This window comes from Dermacentor silvarum, chromosome 8 (assembly GCF_013339745.2).
Source record: "Dermacentor silvarum isolate Dsil-2018 chromosome 8, BIME_Dsil_1.4, whole genome shotgun sequence".
Classification (NCBI taxonomy): Eukaryota; Metazoa; Arthropoda; class Arachnida; order Ixodida; family Ixodidae; genus Dermacentor; species Dermacentor silvarum.
In genome coordinates, this window is record NC_051161.1 from 107,421,539 (window position 1) to 107,446,927 (window position 25,389).

Below are 25,389 nucleotides of genomic sequence, written 5' to 3' on the forward strand. Positions count from 1 at the left end.
ATGTTGCTTCACGAACTTAGCAGAAAATAGGTAAAATATAATCGAACATAACACACAAAATGAACCATTATCACGTAAAGAGCAGCATGCAAGCAATATTCCATTTCAGAAAAACCATTTCTTCTAATGAAACTGTTATACAAAGAATAACATTACATCTTATACAAGAAAGACCGACTTTTTATAAGATAATTATAAATTATACTACAAAAACAACATTACCCATCTAAAATAACTATCGAAAAATAATTGCAAATATCCCAAGTGGATTTTCAATTCCAGGAAAGTGGACTCATCTTTACGGCCAGGAGAATAGGTTGAATGGGCTGTAATTTTTCTATAATTTCTGAATCATGGCAAAATTTAGGACAAATAACTTCGCGTACACGTGCCTGCTTCATCAGAGATATAATTAAACAACACAGAATTCGGCACTGTAGACTGTGCCAGAAAATGCGTAAAGTGTGGCATACACACAACCTGCAGGCATCATAGCATTGGATTTTATATTCCAATGTACTAGAAAACGTAATTCTGTTACGAGGAAACTCAAACGCAAGCCCTTTTTCCAGCTGCTGTGGCGCTACAGTAGTTGGACAGTGTTTGCCATATTGTTGATTACGATCGCAGCAAGCGCTGTGCGACAGACGCAACGGTCAGAGCACACTCGCGTCAAGGACAGATGCATTGTGTGCACACGTTGTGTGCACAGAGACGCACGTCGGCGGAAATTCAGCATACGTCCTCATACTTGTAGGCCCTCCGCCTCGCGTGAGTGCGTTATTGAGGTGATTGATTTTCTTAAAGTAAACTGGGCCACAAAATTCGTAAACCACGACTTGCGCACATCCTACAGACATGATGGCATCGGACTGCAATTCGAACATACCAGAAAACATAATTCTGTTTACGCGGAAACTGCGAACATGATAGCGAATGAAGCGGCACATCTAGGATTTTATTTAGCACAGCGAAATTAGGAATTATTATCTTGAATGAACAGACGAGAAATGACGTGGTATCAGTTCAACAGGAAGTCGTGCCGACAGTGAATCTATACAGCTACCTGAGTGTCTACATACGTAAAAAAATGCCTTCTTAAACGTCCATCAAAACAATCTAAGAATGAAGGGGAAGTGGAATGCAGCAATAATTAAATAAAAGTGCTTTAGGGCTACAATAAATGTGAGCTGGTGCGAGGAATCTGGAAATGCAATTCCGTGTTGTGAATTAGCATTCGTGTCGGGATTGCAAGTGAACCAAAAGTCGGTAGGGCGGTTGCTCTTGTTAGCGCACGGTAAAAACAAAAATGAGGCAGTGCAGGCAACGTGGCTTGGTTATAGTCATCCAACTCCAGAGCTCAAAATTAGTTTTGAAGAAACAAACACGAACATGGTTGATAGAGATGGGCAAAACGGCTCACTTCAGTGAGCGGCTCGGAACGGCTCAGCTCACTGAAATGAACCGGTTCACTTAAACGTGTAACCTGAGTTATGCATATTCTATAGTTATGTGGCTTTGAAAAAAAACGATATATGCATAATTTAATAACCGTGTTATTGGTATTTTCGCTGTTTAGAGAATATTTTTACATATAATAAAAGCGTGAATTTTTAGTTCTAATGAAGCTTTCTTTTGTGATATTGGGGATAAAATGCTTATGATAGTGTGACAGGCAGAATGCGACGTACTTTTGTCAGAGAAAAAATGTGTAACTTCATCGTCATTACAGAAGCTTGTCCGTTTTTGAGGTACATTAAAATAAACTTTTGTCAAACTAAGAACGCATAATGATTGTACATTATGTTTAAACTTTATTCATTTATTCACATACGTACGTTCACTATAATATCAGTAAGCTGTAACGCCATGCAAAATGAATGTAGAAATCATTTTTGAAGTACAATACAAAGATCATACGAAGATCCACAAAACTGCCGCACGTACCTTTCGTTTTTTTTTCTCTTGAGTGCAGGCGCGATACTGGCGATCACGCCATCATACACCACAAAGCGCTCGTGTGTCCCCCCCCCCCCCCTTCACTGTGTCCGTGTCGATTGTGTACGCAAAAAAGATTCCACTAAGCATACACCAGGACAAAAAAAAGAAAGAAAGAAATGAAGTTCAATTACAACACAACAGATCATTGGCCTCGTTTTATTGACGTGTTAATGATACACGCTCAGAAAATGCACTGCAGTTGGATGTCATGGGCGATATTTTCTTGACTACCCTAATTAGCACAAATGAAGACCAGGACTTAAACTGTACGTTCACCTCTTGTCGTTAAAGGGCCCCTAAACCACCCAGAGGTCGAAATTTAGTTGTGGTGTTGAAGTTGTGCACGAGTCTACAACGAACACGTAGCCGCGAGAATTTTTCGAAATGGTGCAGTAATATCGGAGTTACACGCGTTTGATGATCGAAAAACGGCCCTCGCTCGTTTCGCTCATTCCTTCGCTACTCTCCTCATCGGCTGGTCTTCCCTCCTCGCCGAGTGCTTCTCGAAAGGCCACGTGATATACCTCATCGCCAACGCGCTTCTCACAACACTGCATACTTGCGCGAACCTGCGCGCCTCCGCCAGCGGCAACGAAAACATCAGCTGCAGCCGGGAGACGACGGGCTCGGCTGCGCTCGCATCGCAGCCGACGGCGCCGCAATATATCAGCGTATTTTTCTTCTTTGTGTACAAGTATTGCGAAGAGTGATAACAACGATAAGAAAATATTGCGGCTTGTGAACGTCGGTATTTCATTTCAAAGCGCCGTCCGTTTTAGCTTTGAAGGGAACCAGAAAAGGCCTATCCACGACATCGGCGCCGTCGAGCGATCAGCAGCGGTGAATCTGCCGCACAAATGAGTCCCGGTCTCATCCTCTCTACGTACGGCAAGGAAATCTCGCCGTTCGCGAGCAAGAACCGCTGTCGAACGGCGGCCCGCGAATGGCAAACGGCGTGTGATGAGTTACCGTGCCGGTAACGTGGACTCAGCGCTTCTAGGCTACCCGCTGTTGCTGCGGTGCCGGCCCGTGTTATGCGAAGCGTACCGCTATAGACCCTGTGTTGCGCGCACGTCTGGAAAGGCCAATACTGTCGCACTCTGTTCGCGCAGCTAATCAGACCGCTAAGCACGACTGTGCGGGAACGCGAGCGAATGCGTTGCGGGCTGTAATTACCGATTCGCAAGGGCGCACAAACGAGCAACACGACGAGGAAGATCAGAAAGCGCGCGTACCTACTAGCAGACTAACCGGAAGTCGTAGGTTCGAGTTCAACCAATGGACATCGTTTCCGCAGTTGACATCACCAGATTACCCCTGCTGACATCATGACGACCGCTGGGGTTACCGGAAAGGCGAGGGGACGAGGACGGCATTTTTTTTTTTTTTTTTGTGGCGGTCCCGCAGCGCCTAGCGCTGCAGCGTTTGGCATCGTTGATCTTGACGGAATTCTGAACTCGATGCGCGTTTAATTGAAATGTTCAAAAAATATCTGAGGTGGTTTAGGGGGTCCTTTAAAGACACGGAAGACCATCTTCGAAGTGTTATTGGACCAGCGCACGATGTGCGATCGGAGAGAGTCGTGCGACATCGTTCGAACAGCAGCAGGCAACGAACGGTGCCATCGTTTGCCAATTAAGGCTTCTTTACTTCTCCCCTCGGTGGCATCGGAAGCCACACCATAAGACGCACAAAAAACCAAGGGGACTGCTGCGCACACCACACACTGCGAGCGAGTACCAGTAGCGTGAGTCGGCCCACACTGGCCACCATTCGTCGGTCATAAATCGAAAAACATCGAAACCCAGCAGAAGACCCAGCTCTGAACGGTTCGACATGGCTCATTCAAGGAGAGAGAACCGGCTTCCTCACTCCGAAAGAATCGCCGCTCACTTACTGAACCACGGCTCCCTCGGTCTTCAAAAGAGCGTCCCGCTCCTGAGCGCTCAGGAGCGAGCCGGGTCTTTTGAAGAGCGAGGGAGCCGTGGCGAAAAGAGCGGCTGGCTCCTGTGCGCTCAGGAGCGAGCCGGTTCTTTTGAGCCGCTCTTTTGAAGAGCGAGGGAGCCATGGTTCAGTAAGTGAGCGGCGGTTCTTTCGTTCTTCAGCCGAAGGGGGTGAAGGCGACTCTTGCGAGGAAGGGCGGGAGGGCAGTTGCTTTGTCGTACCGCTAATAGATGGCGTGGAAGTCGCACCCAGAAGGAGACCCGGCTCTGACGGAACGCACCGGCACGGCTTTTTTAACGCGAGAGAACCGGCTTCCTTTCTCAAAAAGAACCACCGATCATTTTTTACTGAACGACCGCTCACTCGCTCTTTAAAAAGAGCCGCTCACAAGATCCGGCTCGCTCCTGAGCGACCCATCTCTAATGGATGAAAAGGAATGGTCGGCTAAAGTGCGCAAATAAGTTTTGCTAATAAGCGCGGACACAGATTGTAGAAAGAAATCAAGAAATTTGCCAAACAGGCACAGGTTTTGAAATATTAAATAGGCATCATGGAGTCGTGAAAAAGAAAGGTATAGGAGCAAAAACTGCAAATTAGATGAAAAAAAAAAAACGATACGGAAACCGTGGAGATTCCAAAAAAAAAAAGGAAGAAAGCAGAAGGGAAAATCTGTCTGAGAACGCAAAGCGGACTGCCTTACTATTTGAGGTCCGCGCTGGCTGCCTGAGGACCAATAAATACTGCAGCGAATTTGCGCTACTGGATGAGACGTGTGTGCTTAAAAAAAAGGCCAGGAAACGTGTCGGTCCATCGTAATCGAATGCCAAGGTATTGTCAGAGCCTGGATTGACAGAAGAAGAAGAATTGGACGGAGACGACGATGACAATTTGGTGATCGGTTTTCTACGCACGTTCGGGGAGCCATTAAAACCCATCTGTAAAAGCACCTACGTTGCTCCCTTCCCGTAACATCATTGGTTGTGGTGCGGTATATCGATATCCGTAATCACCGCACAATATTCACCCATCAAAACCCGTAGGGGAATTGCACCTTTCAGTAGACTTCGCAATAAAAAAATGTGGACGGTATAACTGATTAGCAGTCGAGAAAAGTATGAGACGCAGTCTATTAAGTTTGACAGGCTATGCCTTAGGGCTTTCTAGCAATTGAGCGCTCACACTTGATGATGCGCGAAAACAGTGACAGCAAACTGTTGCCTGTGTGATGAACATCGCGGTGTCAAGCTCGCTAGCGCAGAGGTAAACATAAATATAAGAACAATCCACAAATGCTTGTTTGCCTTTATGAGGTAAGGTGCAGCAGCATCAGAAAGTTCTCGTGATGATGTTCACTTGGAAAGGCTGTGCGTTACACAGAATGCTGCAGACGGCCGCCTAATTCCTAGTAGCGAATATAAATTTTGATTTTATCAGGCTCAATACCTGAGTATAAATTGGTGTGCCTCTTTGAAAATAAAATATTTATATGTTTTTAAACGTCTCAGATGTATTGTTTCAAAAGAAACCCCCAAATCTACACGATAATGTCATTCCAAACAACGATGTGGACATTACGCTTCATTCAATGAAGCGTGCATTATCATAATGCTCATTTGAGTAATTTCCATACGTAGCAATTTTACTCGCGATCGCTGAGGTAGGCGGAAAGTGCCACTCTACAATTCGCAAAACTTTTTGTCAAGCGTAGTTCTTGTGAAATGAGTTAGAAACATTCAAAATTTCGTGGCTAAAAAAATTAGCCGCTAGCTTGGAGCACAATTGTTTCCAAGGCGCATTGTCAAATACAAATTTGGTTCACTTCAGTAGAAAAAGGTTCAATGAACTTTGAGGATTGTGCCTATATATCCGTCTCAAAAACTTGGTATCTTTGCCGATGACTGTAAACGTAGCTCTAGCAAACATGTGGAATGTTTTGGCTACTCACATATCAGTAAAATATCTAAAAATAATACCACAATTAATGCTTTCAAAAGGTACTAAAGCATTGGAGTGCCTATAACCTTCAAAAAATTTTTCAGTTACCCAAATTGCTGACGATTATAAGCTATTACTTTTTGGTGCAATGTTTGCTGTACCTTTTGTGATTATGTCCGTTGTCTTATCCGCAAATTGCATGGTGGAGAAAAGAGTGAAATTATAGGGGTGGCAGAAGTGACACATGTGGATTGCTGTAATTGCGCATTTGAGTTGAATTTATAATCAAATCGCAAACAAAAACCAAAATCCTGCAGGTCATGCGTAATCCAGACCTTTTTCTTTACCGATTCACAGGTGCTACGGACCTGGTAGACTCAGCGAATCTCTTTACGACTGCACCTGATTCTTGGGAGGTCGGAAGCTGCGCCAAGCAAGCAGGCGTAAGAAGGGTACAGGGAGGAATTGGCGGCCATGTTGTCTACTCATAACGATCATACAGCACAATAAAACGACCAAGAAAACATTCAAGAGTTTGCTCTTGTTGAAAGAGAGCTCTTTTGTTATGGCTCCGAAAATCTTTCGCAATAGACATGTTTTGCAAGGCAACCCAGGCAAATAAGAAAATGACATGATCCTATTCCTCGCAGTACTGCACTTGCATGCACCAGCAGAACTCAAAATTTCTGTCTATGCGTGGTTTTACTCTGATATGATATGATATGCTGTGCGTCTGAAGGGCCATAGTATTAGCAGCGTCTTCTCCTAGCATATACCACTCACACACATCACTGTCATCTGATGTGTGTGTGTGTGTGTGGGGCGTCAGGGGTACTGAAATGTAGTTTAACACATACGCGTTTTTTGTGGTTTGTGGCTGCGGACTGACTAAAAAGACAAAAAAGAGTTTCTCTTGATTCTGCATGCCTGAGTCAACACCGGGAAAAACATGAAAGCGCTTTTCTCGTTGGTCTAATAAAACGCGGGCGGTGTTAAAATTACATGTAACTTAGATGCCATCTTAACATACTCTTTGGATATGTTGCATCCGTATTATGATATTATCGTCAAGTCGGGCCAGCTGGATGTCGTGCATCTGAAATACATGATACGCCTGTCGTTAAATCTACGCACCCCCTCCTAGTACCCGAAATCTGAGAATGCAGCGGCAGTTTATGTTTATTCTAATGAGTGCCAACTTCATGTTTCCTCATATTTTTAATGACCATGCATGACAATACAATGTACTGTATAGAAGCTACTCCTTCTAACTTTTCATGACAGTAAATCCTACATTGAGAAACTAGCTGCTGCGCTGAGCTGGTATGTCAAAAACGAAGACAGGGTGTGGCAAAACAAAAAGGCTATTGCCATTTGCTGGAGGAGTATGTGGGTTCCAAAAGTTTGAAACCAATATACGGCAAGTTTATACTGCTTTACATATTTCGTGTGTCTTTGCCCATAGTCTCTCGACAAGAAACCTAGGAATTTGAGAGAAAAATTTTAATATTGCCATCCAAGCTTTGCAGCAGCGACGTACATCTTTGTACAATAAATGCCTTTGTATTGGTGAATAAGAAATATCAACTAAATAACAACATTTTTTATGCTTTATCGGGCATGTTATGGACGTGTGCTTAGTTGCGGATGCAACTAAGCACACGTCCGTAACTAGGCGGTCATGATTTGTACTCAGTTGCATCCCTTAGTGCCTTTTTCATCAACATCCTGCCGACAAGCTTGTGACCAGTTTGAAAACAATTTATTGCCTCCGGTTGGCATGGTCAAACATTGTAATAGCAGTAAAACTAAAACAAAAATTTTTTACAGGAATCAGGACAATATCGGCCACAAAAATTAACACTAGGGGTAATTAAAAAATTATGCAAGCAGCACTACCCAGCGGAGTGCGGCAATTTCTTAATTCACCCTAAGTGCCCTGCCGAGCTTTGCCTATAGGAAAGAAGAGTAACATTTATGAGTCATGGACAACAAGTAAACTCTGGAAGAACAATATTCAATTATTATACAGACATATAGAGAGAAGCAAAACTGTTACAATAACGTATACGAAAAATAACCATACAACGACATCGGAAGAGGCGACAATCTTAACACCGAAAAGAGAAGAATCGAAAAGCAACTGATACACCGGCATGACAATATTTATACAAGAACAAAGATGTCCATCTGCGATAACAAGTTTCACGGGTTTTTGTTATAAAAGCAGTAGGGTTGGCAGCTTAGGGTCTTTGGCCTTGCAAAGAACCAAACTATGCAAGCCACTTAGCAAACTCTGACCTCCGTTGCACGCAATCCTTGGTTGCGACCCGCTCATTTATTTTTGTCGTGTCAATGATAATGTCTCTATGAGTATGTTACAATGATGTTCCAGTCCAGTGCCATTCGCTCATTTCAGAACGCATCCAAGTCTTCGAACGGGCGCAAAGAAAGTCCTTCGGCACTGGCAACACTCACAGTTAGGGTAGCCAGCTTCTGCAGGAACGTATAAATTAAAGGAAAGGCTTCCTTGTCGCGGACGCCCAGCGCCACAACATCAGTAGTAAGAACTTCCGCTCCGTCTTTGCCCTTGCGCTTCTACTTCTGCTGCCATAAACCTAGTTCAGCTTGACCCGCCTTTGCTTTCATTGAAGCATTTGTCCCCGCAAACGCAGAATACCGCTGAGAAATATTTGCGAGAGATTTTTGGCATCCTCTTTAGTAGAGCATATGTGAGATGCTACAAAAAGAAACAATTCATAGGCACTTTCCACCTCAATTGTGAATCTCGCTTTTAAATTGGTCAGCACATTGTCCAGTAATGAAATGTACACTGCTCTTCTATAGTAGCTCTCTACATCAAGCGTAGGCATGTTGCACCTGTACGTCTGTCTTTTAGTTACACGTGGAGACCGAATCACCGTTTCCACATCATCCGCCAAAGCGACGGCGTCATTGTACAGCTGCGAAAGTGTTTCAACAGAGTCCACTCCTCGGTTATCAAGAGCCGCGGTGTCTACCAACGCGTTCTTAGCAGTTAGGACATCAACGCCCTTTATTTTCGACAGGCGACTAAGGGAAAGCGTATGCGTCAGCATATCTGCCAAGCAAATAATTGCAAACAGGAATTCGCCGTTTCTGATAGCTGCACGGAGTGTCGTAGCTTTCTTGCAGCTGTTCATTTCTTTGCAGATGGAAACGTAATCCAGAGCTTTCGCTACGCTCCCAAGTGAATCCCGAAACCGGATAACGCTGTCGTGTTGCTCAACCCATCTTCTTTCGCAGAGGCCCTTAAGTTGGCCACCAAGGATGGTCTTCAGAACAACAGTTCGTTTTGGTGACGCTGCAAAGCAGCAAATTACCTCCTTCATAACAGCAACAGCATTCCTAATGCACTGTAGCCTCGATGACTTGGACAACGACAATTTAAGGGAATGGTTGAAGCAAGAACAGTGCTCTGTTTGGGTGCACAGCGCTTCATTTCAGATACAGCGCCACTACCCTGAGAGACGCTGACGCGGCAACGATCGGTACCTATACCAACGCAGTTTTCAAGATCAAGTCCTAACGCCTTCAGAGCCTGAATAAATTGTTCTGCGAGCGCAATTCGTGTCATAACGGGTTCACTTACACCGGTGCCAAGACCCGAGCCACCAATGTCACTACGAATATCTAAGAACTGCACAAAGTCATTTCGTACCATGTTTTTGTGGACATATCGCAGATACAACTCTGACATATGGGCTACGTCCGTGGTTTCATCGAGCATACCACTGCACATGACGGATTCTTGCACCTGTTGAATGACACTAGCAAGGACGTCTTCCCAACAGTACTTTTTCAGCTCATTCGGAGTCGTCTTGCTGATATATGTGGCCCGAGATGGCAAGATGCTTTTCAAGTTCCGTCACCTCTAGGTACCCGAAAACACAAAAGTTCGTGAAAATTGCCCTCTTTAGCGGCTGACGAAGCCTCTTGTGAGTTGTCGAGAAGCATGCCGTAGTCTCTATGTCCATGAAATGGTATGCCTTGACACGCAAGAAGTATAAGGGACTCTCCGATAGGTAGCAGGTGGCTTCTGACCTCAGTCACTAGGAGAAGATGGTGGTTGGAAACTTGGTTGGTGACATTGGTTGTAACTTGGTTGGAAACTTGGTTGGTAAATCTGTACAGGAAAGAAAGTTCTTTCCGTCCTCCACTGCTTCCTCGTGGTATTTGGTGGCTTCATGTAGAGGAGGATTACCATCCTTGCTTAGTAGCCTTGCTAATGTTTTGAGCGGCCTCGTAACAAGTTTTTGAAGTGGAACATTTTTTGGTAGTCGCCTACGCTGCCCGTTGCGAACAATAGACAGTATTGGCAATTGATACTTCTATGACTGTCCAACAGAACAAGCCACTTAAATTTAAGCCAATGCGAGTGGCTGAAGTATCTATTGTCATAATTGCCGCCTTTCTTGTGGGCGGATTGTGGGAAGCCATAATTTTCGGGTGGCTGCGATTCGGACTCCAACAAGCGCTTCTTAGAGAAGTTGTCAACTTACTTTTCTGCAAGGTTTCCAATGCCCAATGAACCCGCCACTAAGGAAGTGCCCCCACTTTCACTTTCTGTCAACAGCGTGGTGCTCGATCTTTGTCTTTCGTATTCAGCATTCTGCATGAGGTCAGCATTCACAACAACGTGAAAGAAGGAAGGGGCTGGAAATGATGTCTTCGTACTACTGGTTTGAACGGAAACTGGGAGAGTTTTGTTGGCCACTGGGCTGAAGAAACTGTCAATGGTGCTAGAACTCGTTCGCTTGATGCTTCACAGTAAGCGGTAAAGAGACAGAAAAGGGAGGTACAAATCGCACTTAGCCTCCTCACTACTGAAAAAAAAATGTAGGCAAGAAAAACAGGCGCATTTGCAACATTTATTTCGAGATGGTTCCCGAAGTGCAGAGACAAAAATCGGAGAAAAAGTTTCATTTTCTAACGGTTGTCACACACCACGTGAACGAGCGCTAACGCCAGTCTTCACACCACATCTCTTCACTGGCACAGTGTGATCCCCCTACTGACTTCCGCACGCCGCTTATATTGCCTTCGCCGACGTTTCTCGCACCTCTGACGGAGTCGTGCTCCCATAATATAAACAACAAAGCCTGAGGATCTTGTAGACAATTCTCGCGGTTGTGGCCGCGGCCGCCGATGCGTCTTCGCGGAGGGTGGTGACTCATCCCTTGGCGCACGCTCGGGCTGTCGTACTTCTCTCGCTGTGTGTCGGGGTCTGAGAGGGTGTTCTGGTGAACGCCCTCTCTCTCCTATCTCTTGATCACGGTGTAAGAATAAGGAGAGGTGCTGACACTCTCCCCCCAACGCGCGCGAAAGCGCCGCTTGCTCGCGTCCAGATTATGTTCGGCTTGGTTGCAGCTGGTTCGGCGCCGTCGTAGAGGGCGCTGCGGTATGCGGCCCCAGCCTCGGCGGGAAGGCGCGTGCTGCCGCTGCTTCGTCTTCCTGCTTGCATGTGCGGTTGCGCTGTTTTGAAGGCACGATTTTTGTTCGCGTTCGTTTCATGAGCTTGTGCTTGGGTATTGTCGCCACGGACCCTCGACGAAGGTGGCAGCGGCCTTCTGAGGGGCTTTTGAAATGGCTAGAAAGTGCTTCGTTCCGAACTGCAATTCTCGATACCTGACTTGTGCGGAGCGTGTGCCTTTATTCAAAGCGCCGTCCGACAGCGGTCGTCTAGAGCAGTGGCGCCGTGAAAATGTGACGGCAGACCGAACTCTAACGCCTACCGACCATGTCATGCAACATCCATTTTTCAGAGGATACGATATCGATGGCATATTACGCGGAGCGCTCGATAAAAGGATTCCCACCTTATTTCCAAACTGTTCGAAGAACATCACACGACCAAATAAACCTCGAAAGCCGCTGCGGAAGAGAGAACCACCTATGTGCCACAGTAGTTTGTGCAAATTTTGCTGCATGTACAAGATATATACTGGGTGGTTTACTATCATGCACCAAAATTTGAAAATATGTAAATGTCACGTAGCTGGACAGAACCAAGGTAATGTTGTCTGCCGTCGCTTGGAGATACTGAGGTTATTTTTTTATTCCGCTTAATTACATATTTATTTTCATAATTGAATAATCAACTTTTTTAATGCTATAATTGGATAGAGTGTGAACGAGAGAATTGTACAGAAGCATGGAAAACTCCCACTATAACTTTCTGTTGCGCAATACGTGATACATAAAAGTGTTTTCCGAGCGTGAACGGAACCCGCGAATACAGCAATATTGCCGCGCGACTGGCCGCTCGAGGCACTTTGCGTGTATTCGTGAGCTTCTTTTATGCTCGGAAAAACACTTCTACGTAGCGCGTATTGAGCAATAGAAAGCTGTATCGGGAGTCTTTCATGTTTCTCTACAATTTCCTCATTGACACTTTTAATCTAGCTATAATAATTGAGAAGTTGATCAATAAATAAGACTAATTATCTAATTAGGCGGAATGTAAAAAATAACTGAGTATCTCCAAGGGACGGCAACAACGTTACTATGGTTCTGTCCAGCTACGTGACATTTGCATATTTTGAAATATTTGTGCACCCTGTAAAATACTGCTGTTTTCTGTGGAGATGTGTGCCTGATTTTCAAACTTGTTCCATCCTGGCTACTGAATTTTTTTTACAATGCGCATGCGGTGTATATTACACGCTTGCATGTTTTTATACAAAATTTTTCCATTGTGGGAGTGTATGAGACCGCAAGCTTCTGGGATGGTTATCCCCTATTAAAATTATCGAGCTGCTTCATGCACAAGTTTTTTCGTTTTGTGTCTATGCAAAAAAAAAAGTCTATGGGATTATTGTGAGGTGGGTGTAAATGTATTTCTGGCCAGGCTGTGGGCAATGCATTGTCAAACACGCTTACAATGGCACATTATCATATGCAATTTAAGAAAAAAAGCAAGTCACCTCTTTTTTTAGATCTTGCAAGAGCCACTCAGTCCTCAATGGACGAAAGCCCAATGAATAATATACACGGTCTATGTTAAGTGGAATTGGAATAAAAAGGCATTTGCTCAGGTTTTCATCAGTAAACTGTGGTAGTGATGCTCTAATTCAAGATAGACGCCTGCCTTCGTCCCGCCTATTAAATTCTCATTTGAAAGAGTTTTTACATAGCTGATGTGCATTTTCATCTTAAGTTCTAGCCATGAACAGCCACTTTGCTCTATTGCATTGCATATCGCAAGCTTGCGCCGTTTCATTTCTTAATTTATATCGCAGCCACATTGAATTCGCGCAACGATGATTGAACGGTTTTCTGAGTGTGCATGGAAGCAGCGATAAGCATGAAATACATTTTCTGGTGCAGTCACTATTTTCTTCTGATCGAGGGGTAGCACGTGCGCTAACACTTTCATTTTTTTATGCTCGGATGAACGGCTAGACCGGACGAAACAAACTGTGCTCGAGAGGGTAACTTCAGTGGGCTTTGAGTGGTGCCCGATTGATCCGTGTTCACGTCATCCACGCTCTGCAAAAGGAACCTTCATGTTAGCGAAGCCAGGTACTCTTATCACTTTAATGTGAAATAACGATTTTTTTTCGCGCTTTGAGATTTACTCACTCCACATGAACGATAATTTAGCGGAGGCAGAGGAATGCCAAGCCTCCGGCGCCGCTAAGCTGGGACCGCTGGCCGCGGCGCCATCCATCTGCTCGCCGCAGAGCTACTCGGTGCGCCCGCGCGCGGCCGAACATAATCTGGACGCTCGCCCGCGCGCAGTGTCCACACCTACATATTCTTCCACCGTGCTCTTGATATCGTAACCTTCGCGTATCTTCTTGAAGCTTCTAGTTTCCGTTGATCGCGTCGGCTGTCTGTGGCCTATGTCCTCTCTCCCTTTTTCGAAGCTGCTGCAGGACCGACGTGCTCCTTCGCTGGCTCGGGTGGTACGCGTCGCGAGCTTTGATTATAAGCACTTATGTGACAGCGGTTCAAATGAGTGTCCACAAATGTGGACATTAGTGGTGAGCGTGGTAAAATTCAAAGTGTAGTGACAAATGCGGGCGCCAGCAGAAGACGAAGAAGAAGACGTTTGATGTTGTTTCCTCGCGCTCGTTCTGCTTGGCCGTTGCCTGTTTCTGCGCATTCATATAAACGCCGAGTGCATCTACCCTTAAACGCGTACTATAAATTGGTGAAAGTGCTGGGTTCAGAAAAGAAACAATTTTACCCTTGCCGGCAAAAAAAAAAAAACAGTGCGTTTCATGCACCAAACTCTCGACCTTGCTTTGCAATCTTTGCTCCTGCATCGCATTGTATTTTCAAATTTGCAAAATTCTGGGAAGTGGACAAAACCATTTTTTCGTATCACCGTCAGGCAGATCTGCTGGTCCGGTCTCCCGAGCTGCTGGTCTACTTTCGTACCTTTATTACCTTCTACCATTTCGATTAGATCCGGTGAACGTTTCGGCTACAGCCTGCTTGAAAGAGAGGAGAGACTGCAGCTCTTTTTGTTGTACGTGCAAAACTGTTGCACCGCTATGCTATTTGACCCTCGCATTGGAGACAGCAATGTTGAGAAAATGTGTTTGCGTCCAAACGTCCCAATTTACTACTAGATGTGATATTCATCCTGCATTGTAACTTTGTTAAGTGATACAAAAAGGACAGTGCCATAAATTTTACCCACTATGTTACATACACAAGAAAGTATAATTGCGAAAATTTGAAAAACTTACGCCTTCGTCGCGGCGCGCTGGACGAGTTGGTCGCCACCAATTTGCTCCTTTAGATCAGACGCTGAAGGTGACTTGTGCTGCCCTCTTTGGAGCGTGAATAAAGCCCACTGTGTGCGACAAAAGGCGCGAGCTTGAATGACACCGGGCGGTTTCCCCAAATACTGACACTGAAAGGCGACTCGTACCAATACAGACTCCTACAAAGCAGTGCAGAGTAAGGGAGCAGTTGTCTCTGAGTAAAGAAGGCAGAAGGGAAGGCTTCCTCGTTGCTGCCGCGCTGATGGCTCCGCTTATTTAAATGACTTTCTGCTCTCTGAAGGACCAAAATTGGGGGTGGGGTCCTGAGGAAGCGGTTAGCTCGCTTCCACAAAGGAGGAGGTTGCGATAGCCACTATCGCGCCTAATAACAAAAAAATGTCGCAGTTTCGCCCGAAAGGCGAAGCATCAATTGCGATAGCAAATTAGTAGAGAGCTATTCGGAATAATGATAGTAGTTTTACGGGATGCATAAACTTAGACACATTTGCTTACTAACAGAATTAACAAGCGTGGTGTCAGCGCGCACAAGCAAACATGAGCAGATCACACTTAATGAGCGCAGACAACGACTGTCAAAATGCTGGCAGCAAGCGCAGCCGCCGCAGCGAGCGCAGGTTCGTGCGGTCTATCGCTTTAACGGAAACTGAGCGGCGAATACACACCGCATGTAAAGGTCAGAGCCGTGTGGAGATAACAGACGGTGCGGGCGTCCGCCACAGCCGCGGGCAAAGTACGAGCGCAGTTGTTGGCAGAGTAGAAGCTGCGCCCCCCCCCCCCCCAGCCCTCGCTCCCGCGCTGCCTTCCCGCTTTCTTGCTTTCGCATGGGAGATTGAGTGGCAAGTTCCCCTTACGCCCGGTTGCAAGATACGCCTTTGGTGCGGAGCACAGCGTCGCCCCGCTTCCATCCCTCCCATTTTCCCAGGGCCTTTCGCGCGACGGTCGCGTTTGCTTTCCGCCGTGCGTTCGCTCTCTGTGATAGCGCCGGTCCCCCACGCGCTTTCGCTCGCGCATAGGGCGCGCGGCGACGATTTTATCGCCCTTGGACTTTATACACAACCTCACGCGACGGCGACGGCGACGCGACGACAGAAATCCAGTTGAAGTGTTCATATAATTGCTATCGCAATAAAAGTAGTAGTTAGGGATGCTTTGCTCACCATGGACAGCGATGGTCGACGCAGCGGAATAAAAATTGTACGTGCCGAAAAATCACTGCCGGCGGCGGCCGCGCCTATCGTGAAAGCGGTCGGCGACGTGGGAAAAGTGCACACCTGCGCGGGGCTCATCTTCAAAGCGATCTGCGGTGTGGACAAAGTGCAACTAGTGCTAGTAGCTTTGTATGCGCTGTGCTTTCGCCCCCAGATATGATGTGCGGTAGGAACTTCCACTCAGTCTTAGAGTTGCACAATCGATTATGTGGTTTTTTATTATTTCCCTCTCTTAAACAAAAGCGTAGAGACCACATTTTATTCGAACTTTTGAGAGGACGATCGACTGGGAGAATTATCTTATTCTATACATAGAAAGTGAATATACTACCCGAAACTAGGCTGAAATTTCATTACGTGGTATGCATCAAGGTAGAGTCAGAAATAACAATGCACTCAGGGTTTCGAACACCTGCGCTTCATCATAACGCGTTGTGAGGGTCCTGGTGCACATCACATATAATCGTGTATCCTTTGGTTCGTGCGCGCGTACAGGTTCTCTGATAGGGTCACGCAGATTAAATAATATGCATGATAATAGTGAAGAATTTGAATAAGTATTCTGCTATGACCAGATGTAAAAATTTTAGAAGCCATTGTACTTGTAAGTAAATTGCAAAATTGGGATTTCGGGAAGGTAATATTGCACACCCAATAACTGCCAGCGGTAAATGTTAGCTAGGCATAAAGTGGTGGCTTTTGCCAAATATCTTTTTCTCCAAAAGTTTCTCCATTATACATTTGTCGTGCATCGATGTCTCGGCGTCATCGACATAAGTTCGTCGTCATGTATTCGTACTTAAACCTTCTTTGTTATGCCGTCATGGACATTTCATCGTCGTTATTTCAGCTTCGTCATCGGACTCTCGTCATATCATGGTAGTCGTCACACAGTTGTCGTCATATCATTGTCTTCATGCCGGCATCGTTGCGCAGTGGTTTTACCGTAATCATCGCTTCATAAACGTCACCCCATCGTCCTCAAGCCGCCGTCACGTCGCCATTCCATGGATATCATTCCTTCTTAGTTTTTCTACCGTCTTGCCCTCGCCGAACAATCGCCGACATGCGCCTGTTATACCATCGGCAGCATGCCGTCATACTAAAGCTGTCGTTATCATTCCAGCTTCTCCATTTTACTATCGCCATGCCATCGTCGTCTAGCTTTCTACGCAGACTCAGTCGCGCAAATCTCTAATAGTTTGGGCAGTCAGGTATGTGCTCTTGGCCACCATGCCATTGCTGTCGCTGCATCGTTGTGATTGCAGCTTTGCCATTTGTCTCGTCATGACATCATTGTGACGCTATTGACGTCATAGCCTCGTCTTGCATTAGTTGTCACATGGTCGTATGGATTTCACACTGTCGTGACATTGTCTTCAGTCTAAGTTCGACATCCGGTTGTCGTCCTATTGCCGCGAAAATCGGTTTGAGAGCCGTGTCGCAGGAAATCCGATGTCGGTTTCAGCGTAAGCGTCGGTGTCCGTGGCGGTAACTAATCATCCTGAACCACCTCGACCACGCCGGTGCGTTCGCTCTCATGGCGCAGAGGCGCTAGTGAACTAATAGAATTTCTCAAAGCAAACTGCGCCAGAAAATTCGTAAAGTTGGACATAACCGAAACCCACCGACGTGATAGCGTCGGATTGTAATTGAATACACGAGAAAACATAATTCTCTTTCGCGGAAACTCAAACAAAAGCCCCTTTTCCAGCATTTATAGCACTAATAGAGCAGCGCGCTGAGGTTTGCTACTGGCAAAAATATTATGCATATGGTGGTCGCCTCTTTGGCTGCCGCATGCGGAGGTGAATTAAGTTCGATAAAAAAAGAAAGCTGCCATTGCCAGATAGTCTGATAAGCAGCCGGGAATTTTTAAATGCTATCAAGTTCCATTCTCAAAGGCGAAGCGTAAGCGTCCTCTCAGTTTTTCTTGTCGTGAGGCTATCGTCGTCATCCTATTGACCTCATGCTTTCTTTACACTGTCGTTATACCATCGTCATCTATGGTCGTGGTAACAGCGCCGGCGGAACAAATGAGAAGTAAATCACGACAATGCTGATTAGCTTCAAACATAGCGCATACTCACATTAAAGGATGTGGCGAGGTTTAGGCGGTCGGTGGAAAACAGCGTCTGAAGCATCCGACGTTGTCATTGCTTACAACGACGTAACAGCGATGACACGTTGTAGCTTACGCAGTAGCCCACACGTTTGGCAACTGCAAAGTGCCCAATGCGGCACTGCTGTTCCAGAGGGAAAATGAATTCTGGCAGAACCCACCTGTCAACGGGGGTTTCGACCGATGCTTACGAAACCAGCATCGAACCAATGTAGTACGAAAATCTATGGCCACTGCCATAACTAGTTATGTATGAGGCGTGTACTACAGCGGGTTTCTTTTTCGCACTTCCCTATGAACAAGTTCGGCCACCCACGGCCGGCACAGCGAAGCCGGCACGTGTCCTCCGAAATCCATGGCGCGCAGGTGTGTGGGAACGCTGGAAAACGTGTCATGTTGGAGGCGTCCACTGCAGTCGGGTTATTCAATTGTGCAATCCTCTGCGCTCGCTGCCGCTAACTCCGTGCATGACCCTTGAGTTGCATAGTGCACCGATGACAATTGTTCGGTCACTGGTCGCACACCTAGTGGGACATACTAAGTGATCCAAGGCGGTGTGAATCATGTTCACTGCAGGATGGCACATACACAGGGTGTTCGTGGCGCAGCTCGCTAACGCGCACGTAGGTGCTTGCATGGAATTCTAGAAACAGATAATATAAATGTGAATTCACAAGTTCTCGAACCAAATACACTGACCACAGTGAAATTTTGCCACAAGAACACATACAAGAGAAAGATATAAGCATGATGCCACCAGGATTTCCTGAATCAGTATACATTGAAACAGGTAATGCATTGAATCACCTTGAATATAACCTAGCAAAAGCCTTTGGTGAGACAGCTTACAAAAAAAAAAAAAAAACTGTGACCCCAATCTACGCAGTGAAGAGAGTTGGACAGCGAAGCTGTAAACGCCACCCACAACGATTACCCATTGTGACGTCACTTGAATTCACGTGGCTCTACAAAGAGTGGAACCAGAAACCAGTGACATGTGCTTAACAACACCCTTTATTACTTCACAACGTTATTGTATTCACGCTATTGTTCTGGCGTCATTACTTTCCCTGGTATACCCATGGTAGCCTGGAATGAACTGAATGAGTTACTAGACTATGGTGACGTTACTACGTGATTTCTATGCTCTTGGGTACTTTTCCACTCGGAGTAGCTTACGCAACCGTAATCTTTACCGGGAAATACACTCGGGAGGAGGAACGCTGCAAACAACACCCACAAGGATTACCCATTGTGACGTCAATTGAATTCACACACGTGGCTCTACAAAGAGAGAAACCCGAGACACTGGTTTCACGAGGGTTTTGAATGACGGCAACCCCTTTCGAAGCAGCTGCAAACCTAATCTTTACCGGAACGCGACGGAGGGTGTTCCCATTGTACGCACGCGCCTTATCATCCATCATGTGGTATTGATGCTTGTTTCGTGGTGTTTCTTTTGAAAACGAGTGCTGAGTTGTATGCCGTATGCCTAATTTCAAATGAGATATGCTGTTTGTATTCAATTTTTAGCCTGGCGTTTTTTGCTTACGCCAACAACACGAACATTTCGTTGGCTGGTAGAGGTGTACAGCTTCGCTGTAAGAAATGTTATATACATAAAGCTATACGTTTCATGTAAACAAATGCAGTCTACTTATGTATGAGATATCTGGCAGTCAAACTCTCAATGGCATTGTGCTTATTTGTACTTTTGCAACGTGCATTACCATGCAATCGAGATGATTTATAAAATATTGTTTTTAAATAAAACTGAGACCTTTTCAATCACCTCCTTCAAATTATTACATTTTCTACTACCGCACACCCTCCCAGCAACGGCTAAAGACTGCTGGCTTCTTGTCTAATCCCTGGTAGTAGATGAACGCAATCATTCAAGCCTAAAGAAGGCAGGCAAGCAAAGCCTGGTGGTCTTCACTTTAACAAAATGCCGCTTACAGAGTTAAAGAGTTCAGAGCTGTTGGAATCACTCCTGTTTGCTGTCGGTGTTGCTATATTTAGCTTAGCGCAAGTGTATCACTCTCAAATGTTCTTTGAGAGTTTCTCTTCCTGTCCTCTTCCTGTCACGCTGTTGGCTGACGGGAAGCGCGGGGCCGGGTCGGTGACATTGAAATCAGCCACGTCAGTACATGGAATGTATATAGGTGCCTACTCCTTCCGCTTTTAGGTCAGAATAGCAACTGGAACCATGAACAGTACACTGACACGAGACTGCGAAGAATATTGGAGCTGTTTGTGGAAGGAAGGACAATCAATATGGCAGCAGAAAGGAGTGACCAAGTAAGCGATTGTGTCAAACTTGTTAAGCTGCGAAGTTGAGAATGCGCGGCAGTAACGAATGACAGAAAGCCTTGTAAACATTAAACCATGAAATTTTCTGCTACAGCTTTTACCCCAAAGACAGTCCAATATTAACAGACACACATAGAATTGTGCGAATGGCCGTTTGAGGCACTTTTCGTGTATTCGCGGGCTTCTTTCATGCTTGGAAAAACACTTTTATGTAGCACGTATTGAGCAACATAAAGTTGTATTGGGAGTTTTTCAAGTTTCTCTGCAATTTTCTCATTTGCACTTTTCATCTAATTATAATACCGAAGAAGTTGAACAATTAAGGCTAATTATGTAATTAGGCGGAATGCAAAACATAGTCTGATTATCTCCAAGCGATGGCAAATAGCATTGCCTTGGTTGAGTTCAGCTACATGGAATTGGCATACTTTTATATTTTGGATCACGTTGCGCCATACCCCCGGTATACAGGACTTTTTTGAAAATTTGCCCATTTTAATTGTAGAAAGAAGAAAATATACGAGCAATTCAGTTGACAATGACGTCACCAAAATAATAATGGACAAATGCTCGCTCTAAGCCAGTAATGCACACTCACTATATGAAGCAACGCAAATACCGCCATAGAGGAATAGTGTAAATGTGTGAGCGTTTACTTATAGAGAACCAGTGACATTCCTAACAGTGATTTCTGGTTAACTGTCTTTCCATGTCTAACTCTGAAAAAAAAAAGAAAGCTTTAACTCTTGTAAGCCTACTTATGACGACGAAACGGTTGTTTGGCTTGGTTTTGGAATGACTGTACACCCAGTGTTTCATTAATGCACTCTTACGCGCTTGGTAAGCTTCTCTATAACGTGCTCATCTGGCCTTCCTATGTTCAGGTGTTTCCACAGCCAACTTTGCTTGAGATTTGACAGCCTGTCGTCTAGCTATATCTACTGGATGATTGGATTCGGCCTGTCACTTGCGCTGAAGCGCAAGCACAGACGGCTCCGCCGGCGCGCCATCCAAGGCGAGACTGAGCGACCAAGCGCAGGCGAAGAAGGCGTTAAACCCTCACCTAGTTACGTTGTATCGCAGCGGCGAGGCTCCGAGCGAGCGCAGCTGTGACGCCTCTCCACAACGGATCACGTGGCGTGAAGTCACACCTCCCACACTTGCGCCTCGGCGACTCAAGGTCTTTGCGAGGCGATGAATGACTTTGCGATCGTGACATGGCGCAGTAGAGCCCTAACTCTAAAAAAAAATGGCGAGAACCCATTTGCCAATGAATGTCGACGTTATTGCGATTAGCATTGAAGCAGTGCATCGGTACACAGTAGAGCCCTGCACGGGCTGACGTTGGGCTGCCCGCCCGAGCCCGACCAAAAGCTTTATGGCGAGACCCGGGCCCGTCTCGGGCCCGCAAATAATCTACGTTACCCTCCCGGCCCAGCCCGCCACCCCTTTAGCTTAGGCGCAAGCCCAGCCCGAGCCCGTCTCGAAACCAGTCCGAACCCGGCCCGAGACCAAAAAAAAAACATGTTTTCTGAGTCGAGACGCGCGAGGATAACCCGATGCACGTTACATGCACACCGCCAGAAAGTCCGAGCCCCGCCTGGGCCCGCGTCCAAAAACCCGAGCTCGGCCCGGGCACGGATCACAAAGCACATGCCGTGCCCGAGCCGGCCCGAGCCCGTGAAAAAACTGCCCTACGCGGCCCTACCCGGCCCTACCCGGCCCGGCCCACTGCACGGGCTTTCAGGTAAGTCCGAGCCCGTGCAGTGCTCTAGTACACAGTGCTGCTATCGTGGAAACGCGTCATTCATGTGGCTTGCGCACAGGCTGCTGCTCTCGCGCCCTCCCTACCGTGCACGCGGAGTCAACCAGCACCACCGAATTTAAGTCCCCTCGTCGAGCTTAGTTGAATATATGTTCAGAGAAGATTGTTTAAATTTATGTGATGTGGATTCTACTCTGCCCAGCACCGGAAAACCATTAATGACATATTTTTGTCATTACACAGCGGCACCTGCCCACTGGCTCTAGCCGAGAGACCCAGGTTTGCATAAAAAATCATTGAAGAGTTCGTTTAACAGTGGGCGTAAAAGACATTCGCTGAAGAGAGGTACATATCCATTGGCACACACCCAGTGCCCCAAGTTGTAGCTAATAGCTTCACTGAATAGTGGTTCATCGTCATTCCACCTGTCGTGGTGGCGTAGTGGTTTTGTTGTGGCGCTGCTAAGCCCGAGGCTTAGGGATTGAATCGCGACCAAGGCGGCTGCATTGCGGTGGGGGCGAAAAGCAAAAAACACCCTTGTGCCGTGCACTGGGCACACGTTAAAATAATCTCAGGTGGTCAAGATTAAACCGGAGCCCCCCCCCCCCCCCCTACGGCATGCCTCATAATCAATGCGTGGTTTTGGCACGTACAATTCCAGTATTTAAATAGTGTTGTTATGAAGAGATGTAAAAATAGGGTTTATATACAATATTTACAAGTGACAGCGAGTGGAAGCACAACAACAAAGATGGCGGGCCGGGATACAGCTTGTCCTCTTATGCTATGACATTTCTATTTCGTCCGCAGGATAGGGGCATGACTCCTAGCATTACCCCCCTGGCGGCGAAAGCACCGACTTGGTGCAGTCGAAGTGCGACGGCGCGGAAAGGGTTCCTTGCACGCACAGGTTGAATCAGTGTCTCGGACATGGTAGGGCTTCAGGCGGACAACGCGCATGATGTCAGTGCGGGATTGACCCGGTGGGGACGAAGACAATGGAGCGATTTCGTACGTTACGTCGGTCACTTGGCGACACACTCGATATGGGCTGGTGTACGGGAACAGTTGCTTTTCAGAAAGCCCGGCACGGCGTGCTAGAGACTAGAGGAGGACAAGAGCCCCAGGGGCAAAGTAGGTAGTCCTGTGATGGCTATCGTATCGAGATTGCTGGTGGATCTGCGACTCGCCGAATCGAGCGCGGGCAACTTGACGTGCATGTTCAGCACGCGCAATAGCCTCTCCGGCATACTCGGTACCGGGGCACGTGGAAGAAAGCACCAACGTGTCCATGGCAAAGTAGGATTTTGCCCGAATAAGACAAAGAAAGGCGGATAACCAGCGGTCTCGCGTCTTGACATGTTTTATGTGAATGTCACAAAAGGCACAGCAGTGTCCTAAACCTGGTGGTTGGCGGACACGTACATTTGCCAACATGTCGGTAATTGTTCGATTCATGTGCTCCGTCAAGCCATTGGTCTGTGGATGGTAGGCTATGATCTGTTTGTGTTGCGTCGAGAAATAGTGCAGAATGTCGTCGATCACTTTCGAAAGCAACTGTCGGCCTCGGTCACTTAGGAGTTGCCGAGGTGCACCCTGCGGCACAATGATGTGATGCAGTAAGAAGTCCGCAACGTTGTTCGCGCAGCTTGTGGGAAGATCGCGGATGATCATGGACGGCTTCGTATTGTCTCCAGCGACGGCGACCCATCTGTTTCCAGAGAGACAGAGGAAACGGGCGAAGTAGGTCGAGGCTAATGCGATGAAATGGCTCACTGGAATGTCGAGAGGCTGAAGATGGCCAGCAGGCGGGAGCGTCGTCTTTTTTCCGGCGCTGACAAAGGTCACAAGAGGCCACGTAAAGGCGCATCGAGCGGGACATGCCTGGCCAGTGGAACCAAGGCGTGGGGGATCGTATGTGCGTGAAACGCCGAGGTTACCCGCTGTTGGCGCATCATGAAGCTGGGCTAGAACAGTCGAGCGGAGGTGTTCCGGAATCACAAGTATGAGGTCAGGACCATCAGGAAGCAAACTTTGACGATGTAAAATGTCATCATGTAGCACAAAAGTCGGAGAGAGGCATCATGAGCCTGTGAGGTGAGATGGTCGGTAAACTTGCGTAGGACCGGGCCCCAGTGCTGTTCAGCAGCGATGTTAAAGAGTTCGGAGATGGCAAGCACACTAGGACTGTAGTCGCTCGGTGCACCTTCCGGTTGGTCGATGGGGTACAGGAAAAGGCAGTCGGTATCCCGAAGCAAACGGCCAGATTTGTAGATGGTCGTGTACGAGTATTCTTGAAGCCGTCATGCCCAGCGTCCAGGGCCCAGCGTCGTGGGATCTTTGAGCGCAGATAGCCAGCAAAGAGCGTGATGGTCAGTGACGACGGTAAAAGTGCTGCCATGCAGATAAGGGCGCAATTTTGCGACGGCGCAAACAAGAGTGAGGCACTAGACACTCTGTCACTAATCAAATAATTCCGCTCAATGGCGGAAAGGAGGCGGCTGGCATACGCAATAAGATCGTCCTGCCCACGTTGACATTTAGCTAGAACAGCGCCGATGCTATGGCCACTGGCGTCTGTACGGACTTCCGTGGGAGCAGAATCGGTAAAGTAAGCCAACAAAGGTGGGGAAGTGAGTAGTGCAACGGGCTGCAAAAAGGCAGACGCTTGGGCAGCACCCCAGGTACATGGAACGTTTTTCTTGAGCAGGCATGTTAGAAGTCGTGCTGTCCCTGCAACGTCTTTCACAAAGCGGCGAAAGTAAGAGCAGAGGCCAAAAAACCAGCGAACGTCTTGCGAACAACGGGGCGTTGGAAAGTTGGTAACAGCACGTACTTTGGCAGGGTCAGGTCAGGTACTGGCCGCATCTACAAGATGACTAATTACGATGATGTCTGGGCGTCCGAAGCGGCATTTGGAGGAGTTTAGTTAAAGCCTGGCACTGCGAAGTAGCTGATGTGGGCGAAAAAACGATGACGTCGTAATGATAACATAAACTAGTAGACTGTTTGATACCGCGAAGGAGGGAGTCCATCATCCTTTCAAATATTTCTGGGGCATTAAACAACCCCAAGAGCAAAACTTTAATCTTGCAGAGCTCAGCGGGCGTAATGAAGGCGGTCTTTTCACGATGCTGCTCGTCAACGGCAATTTGCCAACAGTCGGACCGAAGATCTGTGGCAGAAAAGTACCTTGCGCCATGGAGAGCGTCGAGCGCAGTCGTCAGCGGCAAAGGTTAGACGTCCTTTTTAGTTATCTAGTTCAGATGTAGATAGTCGATACAGAACCACCAGGTGCTGTCTTTTTTTCTGACAAGCACC

The 25,389-nt window shown here is 46.8% G+C and overlaps 1 protein-coding gene across 1 annotated transcript in view; it reads left to right on the forward strand.

The window, feature by feature from the left end:
• The first annotated feature begins 20,187 nt into the window (after nt 1–20,187).
• Nucleotides 20,188–25,389, forward strand: part of LOC125939733 (probable thiopurine S-methyltransferase) — a 70,870-nt gene continuing 65,668 nt past the window's right edge. Inside the window, exon 1 of the mRNA XM_049672942.1 lies at nt 20,188–20,291. Coding sequence (XP_049528899.1) covers nt 20,200–20,291 — 92 coding nt within the window. The 5' untranslated portion in view covers nt 20,188–20,199. The remainder of the gene's footprint in view (nt 20,292–25,389) is intronic.